Genomic DNA, 13,546 nt, shown 5'->3' with positions numbered 1-13,546 from the left:
ACTGATGGCTTTTTAATTGAAAAAAATTTCTGAAAACTATCGACATTGGTAAGCCAATTTTGAAACCCTCTACCCTAGATGGGAAAATCTCATGTCTCGTATGGTTGCAAATTTAGTTTACCGGTTGTTTGAATCAAACGGTGAAGGCTTAGACAAGTGCGGGTGGATTATCTTTGCTTACCCACCTGAGGGCAGGTGCATCTCTGAACTGCACCCGTAAATCAGTACTGCAGGTACATCACACATTCATACGCTCATTAAATTCCATCTTCCATCCGAAGAAGATTTCCGATAAGAGGTGAAGCAGCTGATGCCACTTCTGGGTTGATGGGCGGGCATGATAAGATCTACGAAGCATCTGAAGGCGAGTACGATTTTGAATGAAACACTGAAACTCCCGCTATTGAATGGATGCTGCGAAAAATATGAATGAAACGATACTCTTAACCGAAGTTTAGTTTGAAACGTTTAATCGAAAATGTTAAATTTTTTTTCAAATACTTGTATTAATTGTCAAAATTGGAAAAATTGGAAAACTGTCAAAATAGTCAAAGTTGTCAAAATTGTCAAAATTGTCAAAATTGTCAAAATTGTCAAAATTTTTAAAATTTTCAAAATTGTCAAAATTTTCAAATTTCTCAAAATTGTCAAAATTTTCAAAATCATCAAAATTGTCAAAATCATCAAAATTGTCAAAAATATCTCTCAGAACAGAAACTTTCAACAAATGGCTTGTAATTCTCCCCATTCCAAATTAAAAGGGGATCCTTCAATTCCAAATGAGGAATTTAGAGCTGCAGCATTTCGAAAACCGCTAAGTAGCATGTAATTACTGCTGCTACCCACGATTAGACCATCTGTGGAATGAGGTGCAATTAAACCGCCCCACGAGAAGTGGAAGTACTAGGGTAAGTACTTGGAAAATGTTTGTAGCAGGAGGTGGTTTTGGAATGCCATTCGAGATGGCTCGAGATTTTCACCGGTAATTTTCCTTGCTTCCCGGTAGAAAGGGAATGGATGGAAAGATGAAGGACGAAAATGGAGAGTTGGGACGATTAGAATGTTTCAGCAGCAACTATCCTTCACTTTCGACTCCGACTTCTGAGGGAAGTTCCTCTGAATGGGATGATTAAATTGAACGAGGCAACCGAGTCGTCGAAATGGAAAGCATCAGTATCGGTGTCATCTGAGAGGACGTGTAGGGGATTCGATGATTATCTTTAAATTTTAATTCATGAGAAGTGATATTCTGAATTGAATTTCAAGTACAACACTCACTTTAAGGGTTTTTCATAATATCGACGTGTCTTTGTATAAAAAACTTGAGGGCTAAATTTGTTCCAGTCTTCACGTCTCACTCTTTGTGCCTTACTTTTCACGTCTTTCGTGTCACTTTTCCCGACCCACTTTTCTCTGATCGCGTCTTTCTTTTAACGACTCACGTCTCACTTCACACTTCTCACGTCTCTCTGCTAATGCAGTGCTCTCATGTCGTTCGTCTTACTTTTCATTCCTCACGTCTACCTCTTCACGAGTCACAAACATCTTATTACTTCTTACTTCTCATTGCTCACATCTCATGTGACACTTCTCACGCTTCACTTCTCAGATCTTACGTCTCACGTTTCATGTCTGTGACACACATCCCGTGATTAAAATTTTTGTGTGATTTCGGCATTCTTGTTCTTAGGTCTCGGATCTCGCTCAGGTCTCAAGTCTGAAGTTGAAATTTTAACCGTTTGAACTCTAGACTCATACTCTCATCATAATTTCCAGTTTCAAGGAAAAATCCACTCACTTGAAATAAAAAAATCATTCAAGGTGCTCGTTTTTTTCTTATCACAAGTTGTTCTTTCATTTCGCCTGATTTATTTTACTCTACATTATTCCTTTAAGGGAAAGCTGCCTTTTCGATTTTTTTTCTCAAAAGGATCGAGAAAAAATCAGCAACCCTTTTAACTCGCTTCAAATTTTTATTGATTCTTTTGAACTGTATGGATCATCCTTATACATACGGTTTTCGCTGATTGAGTTTTTTTCGGTGAGTGAAACAACTTTTTTAAATTTACGTAACGTTTCGGGTTACTTTTCTCTACTCTTCATCAGACGTCTCAAAATATTTACTTTTATTAAATACGTTAAACTATTAAAATTGACTTACATTTATCAAAATTACAATACTTCACATCACTTACAAAAAATAAAGCAGCAAAATTTTATTCTCTTCGGCTGCTTGTCGGTATGTTTGCTGTCTCTGCTCTCAGTTTTGCTATAAGATCGTTGTAGGTAGCTAGTTTTCCTACTTCGGTTTGTTGATTCGCTTTCCTCTTACTTGGATGTGTAGGGTTTCGGCAGCTTCTCTGGTTTCCCGAACTCTCAGATTCCGCTCGAGAACTTCTGGTTTCTTGAAGATCATTCTTATTAAAAGTTTAAGCTGTCCTCTCGATACACTTATTTTTTTAAATTTCAAGCTGTCCTTTCGATTCACTTCATAGTTGTCTTCTCAACCAGCTTGATATTCAATTTGATAAGGTATCCAAGCTCGTAGCATTTTTTTTCAATTTTAAGCTCTCTTCTCGACTTGCTTTGAGTTTTTATCATATCTCAAGCTGCTCCCTCAACCGGCTTGATTATCAATTTGATAGATAATCAAGCTGTTTTATTGAGCTTTCAATTTCAAACTGTCCTCTTAACCCGCTTGAAATTTTAATCAATTTGTTCAGGCTGTCCTCTGAATTCGCTTTCCAATTTCAAGCTGTCCTCTCAACTCGCTTGAAATTTCTATCGATACGTTAAGTTTGTCCTCTCAATTCGCCTTCCAATTTCAAACTGTCCTCTCAACTCGCTATGAATTTCAATCGATACGTTCAGGCTGTCCTCTCAACCCGCTTTTCAATTTCAAGCTGTCCTCTCAACTCGCTTGAAATTTTTTACGATACGTTCAGGCTGTCCTCTCAACGTGCCTTTCAATTTCAAGCTGTCCTCTCAACTCACTAGAAATTTAAATCGATACGTTCAGGCTGTCCTCTCAACTCGCTTAAAATTTTTATCAATACGTTCAGGCTGTCCTCTCAATTTGTTTTTCTATTTCAAGCTGTTCTCTCTGCCCGCTTGAAATTTCTATCCATACGTTCAGGCTGTCCTTTCAACTCGCTTGAAATTTCAATCGAAACTTTCAGGCTGTCCTCTCATTTTGCTTTTCAATTTAAAGCTGTCCTCTCAACTTGCTATAAACTTCAATCGATACGTTTAAGTCGCGAGCCGCATGCGGCTTTTTGGATATAAAACTGCGGCTCTTTAGCTCACTGTGAAAATATTATACATATTTTTAAATAAGATGTTTATAAAATCGTGCTCAACTGATATTTGAGTCGTGTGATTTGGCACATGGATTTTAATAGCTCCAGATAAAAGTTTTAAAATTGCATCCGCAGTAGAAAAAAAAATGGCAAAGTAGCAATGTTTTAAGCCCAATTTCACAATTTTTTGCTTTCCACTGTTTTAGAAGCATCAACGTAGAGATCAAAATTTAATAGGGAAGAATGCCACAAAGTGGTAAATTCCTGGCAAAACAAAAAAAAAAGATCAAAATTTAATTTATCATTTCACTTAAATGGAAAGAATAACAGCAACTTAAATAAAATTATTTATTTGTTTATTGTTGTTTCAATCTAACACAAAAGTTGAGCTGTGGCAATAAAGAAAATCAAAGATAATCATTTACAAAAAAGTAGTTCTTAGATAGCCTCTGTTTTGTTATCAAAGAACGTAAACCTAATCACATGTAATATTTAAAGCACTCACAATCACTTTTTTGCAAAGTATAAAAATTGATCAATAGCAATTTTAAAATCGTATAAGAATTAGTCAACCCTTTTGAAAAACATTGACAACTGTGATGCGTATCAACATAAAAATATTAGTAAATTCACATCACTCCTATCCTTATTATTTGAACTAAAAACGATAATATAAATGTATCGGAATATAGATAACTCATTGGCATTCCAGATTGTCCGGTTTTAATTGGGCTTGTTCGGATTTTTAGAGCAAAAATTGGGAAATGCCCGGTCCGGTCCAGTTGCTCGGATATCGAAGAAAAAGGCCTGCTGATGTGTCTTGGTGGAAATAATTTATCGTGTGTTTATTTATCAGCTTTTTTCTTGTCATTTTATCGAAAAAATCTAGATTTTGACTGGATGTGCGTGTAATATCCGGACATGATTCTGAGTTTAAAATGTAGAAACCCAATGCCCAGATTTTCCCGCCCTGGATACCTACAGATAAAATGTGGAAAGCTTACTCAATAAATATCGAGTTAAAAAGTGAATTTCAAATACAAAATTTCAAAACTAAGAATTTAGAATTAGAAATTAAAGTTTCACAGCTTTTCAAACTCGAATCAGCATTGTGTATGAATGAAGATTTCAATCTTGATAATCTATTTGAAAACTTAATCAAATGCTTAATATTTGTAATCAATAACAAAATTGACCATAGCACCCCAAATCAGTTTTTTTATAATTTAATTGTATGTATTTAAAAAAAAGTAAACCTTTGAGTCTTTGAACACACTTATAATTTCAAGCGTGAAGCCTGCAACTAATATTTATCAAAACGACAGAAAATTTGAAAGAATTTCAGTAACGGACATGATTTTTTTTTCTCATTTTTTATTTATAGTAAATCACCGTTGATTTATTTTTGTTAATTATTGTTTCGGAACTTTAAAAGTAGTTTCGTAATTATTTGTCACGAATTTTTAATGAAGGCTACAAAATCACGATATCATAGAATTATATTTGTCAAACCACAGATTTTTCCTGAAATTTAAGACGCACAAGACTGAAGAATCACATACGAAATACAATGAAATTTTTGAATTTCCCAGATGCATTCAATTCTTAAGACACGATCGCTTGATATCATAAATTTCATAAAGTTATACCAGTTTTCAGGCGAATATGTGTTGAAGATTAAATTTTTCGGCTACATAAATTTTCTTTGAATTCAACCACATACTTCTGGACTTTGGAAAGTATTAGCTAAATCTAGTGAATGTTATAAAACAGATTGAATTTTTAAGAAAATTTATTTCTCTTTACCCTGTTATGTTATAAGCTCTTCTTCGTCGAAAAAAAATGTTATTATTGTACTTGTGTCAATATGTTCAAATTTCTCATTTTATCATCATGCTAAGTATTTATTTGAGCTTGATATGGATTTTATATTTTCTTGACTCGATACTTGCCATCGCATGAAATTTAATAATATATCAAGTCATGTCAAAAGAGTTGACAATCCTGAAGAGAGTCCATGTACTTAATGGTAATTAAAAACAGAGGTAGAAAAAATCCAAGAGAGAAAAAAAAATTGACTGATTTTAGATTTATTTTCATAAAAATTGATTCATTTTTTTATAATTAGAAAAAAAAAATTTAATTGTGGCTCTTTCAAACTCTGAAATTTTGAAAATTTGAAGTTTTCGGCTCTTCCGACTCAAAAGGTTGCCGACCACTGGTTTAGATTGTTTTTTGTTTCGAACTTTTATTGAATAATTTATGTGTTTTGCCCAAATTTACTCAAAAAATTGCCTTGATTTTTGGTTGAAACTATAATAAATTAAGAGTTCGGATTGAGCCAGGTTTTTGGATGTAATAGCCCGGATTTGCCCTGCCCGAATACACGTGGAGAAAATTTTGACAACCTAAATGAAGAAATAGAGCTTGGTTTAAAATATAAAAAATTATTTGTTATTCCGAAATTTTCATAAAAGTTTTATTATAGACTTTTTGATCGAATTGATATGATATGCCAGATAACCTTTCCAGATAACCCAGTCTTACCCGGACTTGCCCGGCTATTTGATACAAAATTCGGGAAAGGTCCGGTCTGGTCCAGTTGCCTGGATTTTGTAGAAAAAAGTCCAGATTTTGCCTGATTATTTGCCCTTTCACCCTTTCATTCGACTGATCGCAAGTTGAAATCGGGTCTAAACTAATTTTTACCGGTACTTACGCTAGTAACTTGTACTTGCGAACTCGTGACACTAATTGTTGTCACCTTCAATTCAAACCGCAAAGCGTGTAATGACGAACTCGCGACACTAGTTTTCGTCACCTTCAACTGAAACTCTTCCATTTGGCTAATCGTCAGATGAAATCGGAGCTAAACTTATATCTAGCGGTATCAACACTAGCAGCTTATACTAGCGAACTCACGACACTTATTCTCGTCACCTGCAAGTCGAACCCTTTCACCTGACTGATCGCAAGTTGAAATCAGAGTTACACTAGTTATACTTACACTAGTAGCTTGTACTAGCGAACTCGCGACGTCAATTTTCGCCACCTACAAGTCAAACTCTTTCTCTTGACTGGTCGCAAGTTGAAATCAGAGCTTAACTAATTTCTACCGGTACTTATTCAAGTAGCTTGTACTGGGGAACTCGCGACACTAATTTTCTTCATCTACAGGTCAAACCCTTTTTCTTGACTGATCGCAAGTTGAAATCGGAGCTGAACTAATATTTAGCGGTTCTTACACTTGTAACTTGTACTAGCGAACTCACAACATCAATTTTCGCCACCTACAAATCAAACCCTTCCAGTAGACGGGACGCGAGTTGAAGTCATAGCTAAACTAAGCTAAACTAGCGAACTCGCGACACTAATTTTAGTTTTAGTTTTGAAATTGAAGCTAAACTAATTTCTTCCGGTACTAACACTAGTAGCTTGTACTGGTGAACTCGCTACACTTATTTTCGTCACCTATGGGTTAAACCCTATCATTTGACTGGTCGCAAGTTGAAATCGGAGCTAAACTAATATCTAGCGGTTCTAATACAAGTAGCTTATACTGACGAACTCGCGACACTAATTTTGCGTCACCTAATATTCGAACTATTTCACTTGACTAGTCGCAAGTTAAAATCGGAGCTAAACTAATATCTACTGGTACCTACACTAGCAGCTTGTACTGGCGAACTCGCGACACTAATTTTCGTCACTTACAAGTCAAACCCTTTCACTTGACTGGTCGCAAGTTGAAATCAGAGCTAAACCAATACCTACCAGTACTCACACTAGTAGCTTGTACTGACAAACTCGCGACACTTATTTTCGTCATCTACAAGTCAAACCCTTCCAAGAGACGGCTTGCAAGTTGAAATCGGAACTTAACTGATATTAAGCTAGTACTGGCGAACTCTCCACACTTATTTTCGTACGAGCCCTTTTTTTGATGTTGAGCCCGAGATATTCCATTAAGTATTTTCATCTTCCGTAGTTACAGTGTTTTAGCTAGCAAAATTGAAGATTTGTTTTTGATTCCCAACTGGAAACAAGCGGTTTCTTTTTTTTTGTATAACAGTTTTTCATTCACGATCGTAATTTTTTTCAGTGTCAATTTTAAACATTTCTGCAACCGACTCAAGATTCCAGTGAAATTTTTATGAAATAAATATGTTCTAAAACAAATTTCGCGTTGAAAAAAAATTAAAAAGAAAGAAATCGTCTAGTTCTTTTCCAAGTTCCAATTACCGAACGGAAAACTGCTCGACTAGAGGGTGCAGGAGAGATGAAATCAGATGGAACTATCCTAGACAATTTCAGGTAGCAGTAGCAGTTCTCGACGACCGCACCGAACCATAGTAAATGTAGATTCCTCCAGCTTCACTCAACCGCACCACCATCGCATCCGTTTGTCACGGTCGCCACGTAGGTATCCATTCAGTCAGCCAGTGGTGATATACTGCTACTGGTGACAATTTGCATCGAATCATTAAAGAAAATTGTCCCGAATGCAACCCATAAAGTAGTGAAAGGGTTTCCCGATGATGTTTTCGAACACGACGTCGTCGTCATCCTCCTCCTCGTTAGATTTATGGTGAGAGGCGAAGGAATGTTGAGCTGAGTGCTATCAAACAAACAAATACACATGATTTTGTGTATTTGTGACGATGGATGATGATGTCGGCGGAATTCGTTTTGCGTGAATGGTGAATGCAGTTATGATCAGGACGATGACGATAGCAATGGTGGGTATTCCACCATTAATGAGCTGATGATGTTCGGTGGTTTCGGTTGGAATCTGATTGATTCTGCGAAATGAGGATGTACTGATTGGCCAAATTATTGGTGAGAGTACCCGGAAAATAAACTCCTGTGGAATTTAGGATTTTCAGAATTTTCAGAATTTCAGTTAATTTCTTTTTAAAAGCTCAATCCACAAACCTAAGGCCAGTTGAAACTAATCTACCCAGCAAATGAGCTCTCCATTGTTTGCTAATTGACACTAATTCAGGTGAGATTTATCTCAAACAGCTGTGGTCCAAACACGACGACGCCACACGACGGCAGATGATTTAAATCATTCATTCATTCATCTAGCCGTCAAAACAATGCGTTGCGCCGGTCTTTTGGGGAAGCCGCCTCGGTGCCACGGTGACCGTTTTCACATGGCCCCAACAATGGCCAGATAATTTATTATCTTCCCGTGGGCCATCCGCACTTTAAGTCTGTGTCGGATTTCATCGTTGGAGGCGTTTAATTTGAATATTTTTAGAAAATAATACTAGATAACTGTACCCAATTTAATTACATTTAATAATCATCGATTTTTTTTAAATTTTTGGGCGATTTTCTGTAACTTTTAATTGAATTATGTGACATTTTTTATCAATTTTGTCAATCTTGTCAATTTTGTCAATTTTGTCAATTTTGTCAATTTTGTCAATTTTGTCAATTTTGTCAATTTTGTCAATTTTGTCAATTTTGTCAATTTTGTCAATTTTGTCAATTTTGTCAATTTTGTCAATTTTGTCAATTTTGTCAATTTTGTCAATTTTGTCAATTTTGTCAATTTTGTCAATTTTGTCAATTTTGTAAATTTTGTCAATTTTGTCAATTTTGTCAATTTTGTCAATTTTGTCAATTTTGTCAATTTTGTCAATTTTGTCAATTTTGTCAATTTTGTCAATTTTGTCAATTTTGTCAATTTTGTCAATTTTGTCAATTTTGTCAATTTTGTCAATTTTGTCAATTTTGTCGATTTTGTCAATTTTGTCAATTTTGTCAATTTTGTCAATTTTGTCAATTTTGTCAATTTTGTCAATTTTGTCAATTTTGTCAATTTTGTCAATTTTGTCAATTTTGTCAATTTTGTCAATTTTGTCAATTTTGTCAATTTTGTCAATTTTGTCAATTTTGTCAATTTTGTCAATTTTGTCAATTTTGTCAATTTTGTCAATTTTGTCAATTTTGTCAATTTTGTCAATTTTGTCAATTTTGTCAATTTTGTCAATTTTGTCAATTTTGTCAATTTTGTCAATTTTGTCAATTTTGTCAATTTTGTCAATTTTGTCAATTTTGTCAATTTTGTCAATTTTGTCAATTTTGTCAATTTTGTCAATTTTGTCAATTTTGTCAATTTTGTCAATTTTGTCAATTTTGTCAATTTTGTCAATTTTGTCAATTTTGTCAATTTTGTCAATTTTGTCAATTTTGTCAATTTTGTCAATTTTGTCAATTTTGTCAATTTTGTCAATTTTGTCAATTTTGTCAATTTTGTCAATTTTGTCAATTTTGTCAATTTTGTCAATTTTGTCAATTTTGTCAATTTTGTCAATTTTGTCAATTTTGTCAGTTTTGTCAACTTTGTGAATTTAGTAAATTTAGTAAATTTTGTCTATTTTGTCAATTTTGTCAATTTTGTCAATTTTGTCAATTTTGTCAATTTTGTCAATTTTGTCAGTTTCGTCAATTTTGTCAATTTCGTCAATTTTTACAATTTTTTTGTTTAGTTTTTTGGAAATTCTTCCATAAGACCACTCTTCAATCCGTTTTTTCAATCCGTTCTTATAGAGATTTCTTTCATTTTGCAGTGGTTGCTGACGGCCGGCTTGGCAGTGTTGCTAGCAGTTTCGGTGGAAGCTCAACAACAGAGACGACTGAGGGTGAGGCCGCGAGTTCTGCAGCAGCAACAGCAGCTGCAGCAGGACAGTTTGGAGATCAACAGCGCTGAGGAGGAAGATAGCCGGGCACAGCAAGCCGTCCAGTACTACAGAGCTCAAGCTCGGCAGGATGTGGAGGATCCTCGGCAGCTGGTCTTGGTGGCGGCCAGTGAGGAAGATTACAACGGCCAGTACGGAGCTCCGGCAGCTCGAGCTCGGGCCGATAATGCCCGACAGGTTGTGCGAGTAACGACAGCCGCTCCTCTGGCAGCTCGTCAGAAGGTTCAGGAAGCTAGACCACCTCCAGTTCAGACCATCCGCAACTACAACAAGGTCAACGACGACGGATCGTTCACTTTCGGTTATGAGGCCGCTGATGGTTCGTTCAAGGAGGAAACTCGTGGAACCGATTGCGTTGTACGAGGCAAGTACGGATACATCGACCCCGATGGCAACAAACGTGAGTTCACCTATGTGTCCGGAAACCCATGTGACCCCAACAACCCTGAAGGAAGCGAGGAAGACGAAGAGAAGTCTGTTGAAGAGTCGGATGAGAATGTGCCACAGAACTACCCACGACGACCGGTAGCTCCACGACCAACTCCTCGTCCCAACCCTACGACTCCACGACCAACGACCACCGTATTCCAGAACACCTTCTCCACCGGCTACAACCAGCAGGAAGAATCCGACGAGGAGGTCCAGATCGGTCAACGTGCTCGTCCAGCTGCTCGTCCATTCACTAATCAGCAACCTCAGACCGTAACCCAGCGACCACGAGTTCAGGTAGTCTCGACAACTCCCAATACCGGTTTCCACACCCCTACTCAGACCATCCCGGTGAACATCACTCCCAAACCGATCTACCGAGTGCCAGCCCAGAACACCCTGCAGGCTCAACCCCCCGCAACGACCTACCGACCTCAAACGGAAGTGACGACCTCAATCGGAAGTGGCTTCATCTCCACGACCAAGGGCAACACCATCCTCGGAGGAAACCGAGCCCCACTAGACTTCGACGCCGAGTTCAAGAAGTTCCAACAGGAGAACAAGGTCGGCTCAACCTCGGCCAAACCTGCCCTTACCTCTAGCAAACCATCAAGCGGCAACCCGATCTACCAGACGCAGCTTGTCTTCAACCCACAGACCGGTGAATACGACACAGCCCTGTACCAGCAACTCCCTCAGTCCGAAGGTGACTTCCAGCTAAACCACCGTCTACAGCCATTCGTTCAGCACCAGCCCCTGCACCAGCAACCTCAACACCTAGTCAGCCTGGAACAGCTCCAACAGCAGAGCCCCTTGTACCGGAACTCAGCCCCAGTAGCCCCTGCTGCTCCACAGCCTGCCCCGCAAGTCCCTCAGCAGCTGTACCAACGACAGCAGAACGAACTCCAGTTCGTCAATAGCCAACAGCTGTTCGCCCAACAGCTCGAACTTCAGCAGAGCCAACTCCGCCAGGATCGGTTGGAGGCCGCCCGCAAAACCCAATCCCAGCAACAGCAGCAGCAACACCGATTCCAGGCCTCCAGCCCTCAGGTTCATCGGGTGCCCCAACCCCAGCAGCAGTACTACTTCATCCAGCCTCAGCAGGGTCACGCCAGCAGCGGGCAGATCGATGCCTTCCTGCGGGGTCACAACATCGAGTACTAAGAGAGGTTACCGCCAATAGTTCTTTTCCTTTCCTCGAAACTTTGACCTTCTTTCCCTTGACTTTACAAAATTTTGAAGATTTGGCCTTCGATTTGCCCATTTTTTGAGTGGAACCTTTTTTTAGTGTAACCTTATTAAATTTGATCAAAAAATCTCATAGAGAAAAAAATAGTAGCATCCTTTCGGATGAAGTTTGACACTTGGAGTGGCTTTGTTTCGATTGTGTATGTCGACATGGTCGACTGTTTACATTTTTTGCGAAGAACACTGAGAGAAATATTAAGTAAATATTATAACTTTGATCATTAAATTTTTTTTGTTAATTTGTTCTTGGAAAAACGAAATTTCAACAGAAAAAATCCATTTCGTTTCATCCTTTTAGGATTTCAACTGGTAAATAATCGAAAACGCCATACAACTGTCGTCAATTCTGACCTGAATTAAATCACTTGGAAACTCTAAAAACCCAACTGAGAGCCATAACAACAAATTCAAAATTTTGCTTTTTTCTTCAAAATATCATTATTCTCCAAAAGATAAAATTATTAATTTCTTTCAAAATTTTACAATTTTATACTTAAAAAAATTAACTCAAGCATCTAAAGGCCAAATCATCAGATATTTTCCTTATAGTTTCCATTATTGTCGGTTTTTTTTCCTCAAATCTTATCTTTCCTCAATTCTTTCTTTATAATTTTTTCCCCTAGAATTAGTAGTTTGAAAAAAAATGTGAAGCCATTGTTTACTTTGTGTTTATGTTTACAGTATCGCGATAAGGTTTATTTTCTCACTTTATTTAAACCCCGCTTAAATTTGCTCCACCATCCTTTCAACAGGAATAAGACTAAGCACTTTTATGTTTGTAAATCATAACTTGAACTTATTAACCCTTATTTAGCGTTTTTTTGTTTTTGTTTAGTTTCAATTAACGTGAGTGAAATTCGTCAATATAGTTTCGCTTTATTTGATTTCTTGATTTTTTTTTATTGAGACGAGACTTTTCTTTTTTTTTTCAACGCAACCTCTCAACCTAGTACTAAGACAATGAGGGACACAGTCCGAATTTGTAAATAAGCAACTATTTTCCTTTATTTTTTGTCTGTTTTTATGTTTTCTAGTTAAATAAGACCTTAATATTGAGTTAAGACAAACCCATCAACGCGTATCGGGGAAGTTCAGTGAAGCAAATAATTTAAACAAAGAATCAATTAAGAGTAATAAAAAAAATCATACTTAAGAAAAAATGCAAACCCATCAATCTGTTGGAAAAAAGAGACCAAGTTGTACGACAGTTTCGGTACTGTTGGTTTGTTCAAACTTGGACTAGTTTTTTGCAACATTTTCGAAAAGGTTAGAAGAACGACAACGCGGTCAAGTTTTTCCAAAAAAAAACCGCGGTTGAAAAAATAAAACATCGAAAAATATAAACCTTTACACCATCACCCTCCATTCAGTGTGTACTCTTTTCCGTTTCTGTAGCGTTAAGATAATTAATTACTGCCAATTAAAAAAAAAAAGAGCCAATGGAGAATTGTATGCCAGCTAAGGTTTAATGAAGTAATAAAGAAAAATCAAAAGTAATTTTGGGTTTATGGGTTCTTGTTAAATCGATATCACATCCATGGTTTTCGATGACAAGATTTTTAAAAGACAAGAATGACAAGAACTTAAAAACTGTCCTTGCAACGAAGAAATAAAATCCGCCATACTCGACTGAACTTCTACCAAAATGGTAGACGGATAAGTTTCAGAAAATGGACAGGGTCCCTAAAAAATATAAGGATTTGAAATCAGTTAAAATAAAAAAAAAGGCTTTTTCTGAACCAAAAACGAAATTCTTTATCACAGTGCTTTGAAAAACTGCGGAAATAATTATCACTTCATATTGACAACCGCATTTGTTGAAATTTGGTAGAAATAAAAATTGTGTAAAGGATTAAT

The 13,546-nt window shown here is 36.8% G+C and overlaps 1 protein-coding gene across 3 annotated transcripts in view; it reads left to right on the top strand.

Annotated features, from left to right (window-relative positions):
- LOC129761042 (mediator of RNA polymerase II transcription subunit 12-like) overlaps positions 1-13,186 on the top strand; it is a 106,609-nt gene extending 93,423 nt beyond the window's left edge. For all 3 annotated transcript variants that reach the window (XM_055758742.1, XM_055758743.1, XM_055758744.1), the window contains one exon: positions 9,884-13,186. In XM_055758742.1, coding sequence (XP_055614717.1) covers positions 9,884-11,605 — 1,722 coding nt within the window. In that variant the 3' untranslated portion in view covers positions 11,606-13,186. The remainder of the gene's footprint in view (positions 1-9,883) is intronic.
- The last annotated feature ends 360 nt before the right edge of the window (positions 13,187-13,546 follow it).

The sequence above is a fragment of the Uranotaenia lowii genome, chromosome 1 (assembly GCF_029784155.1).
Source record: "Uranotaenia lowii strain MFRU-FL chromosome 1, ASM2978415v1, whole genome shotgun sequence".
NCBI lineage: Eukaryota > Metazoa > Arthropoda > Insecta > Diptera > Culicidae > Uranotaenia > Uranotaenia lowii.
This window is presented reverse-complemented; position numbering and strand designations above follow the sequence as displayed.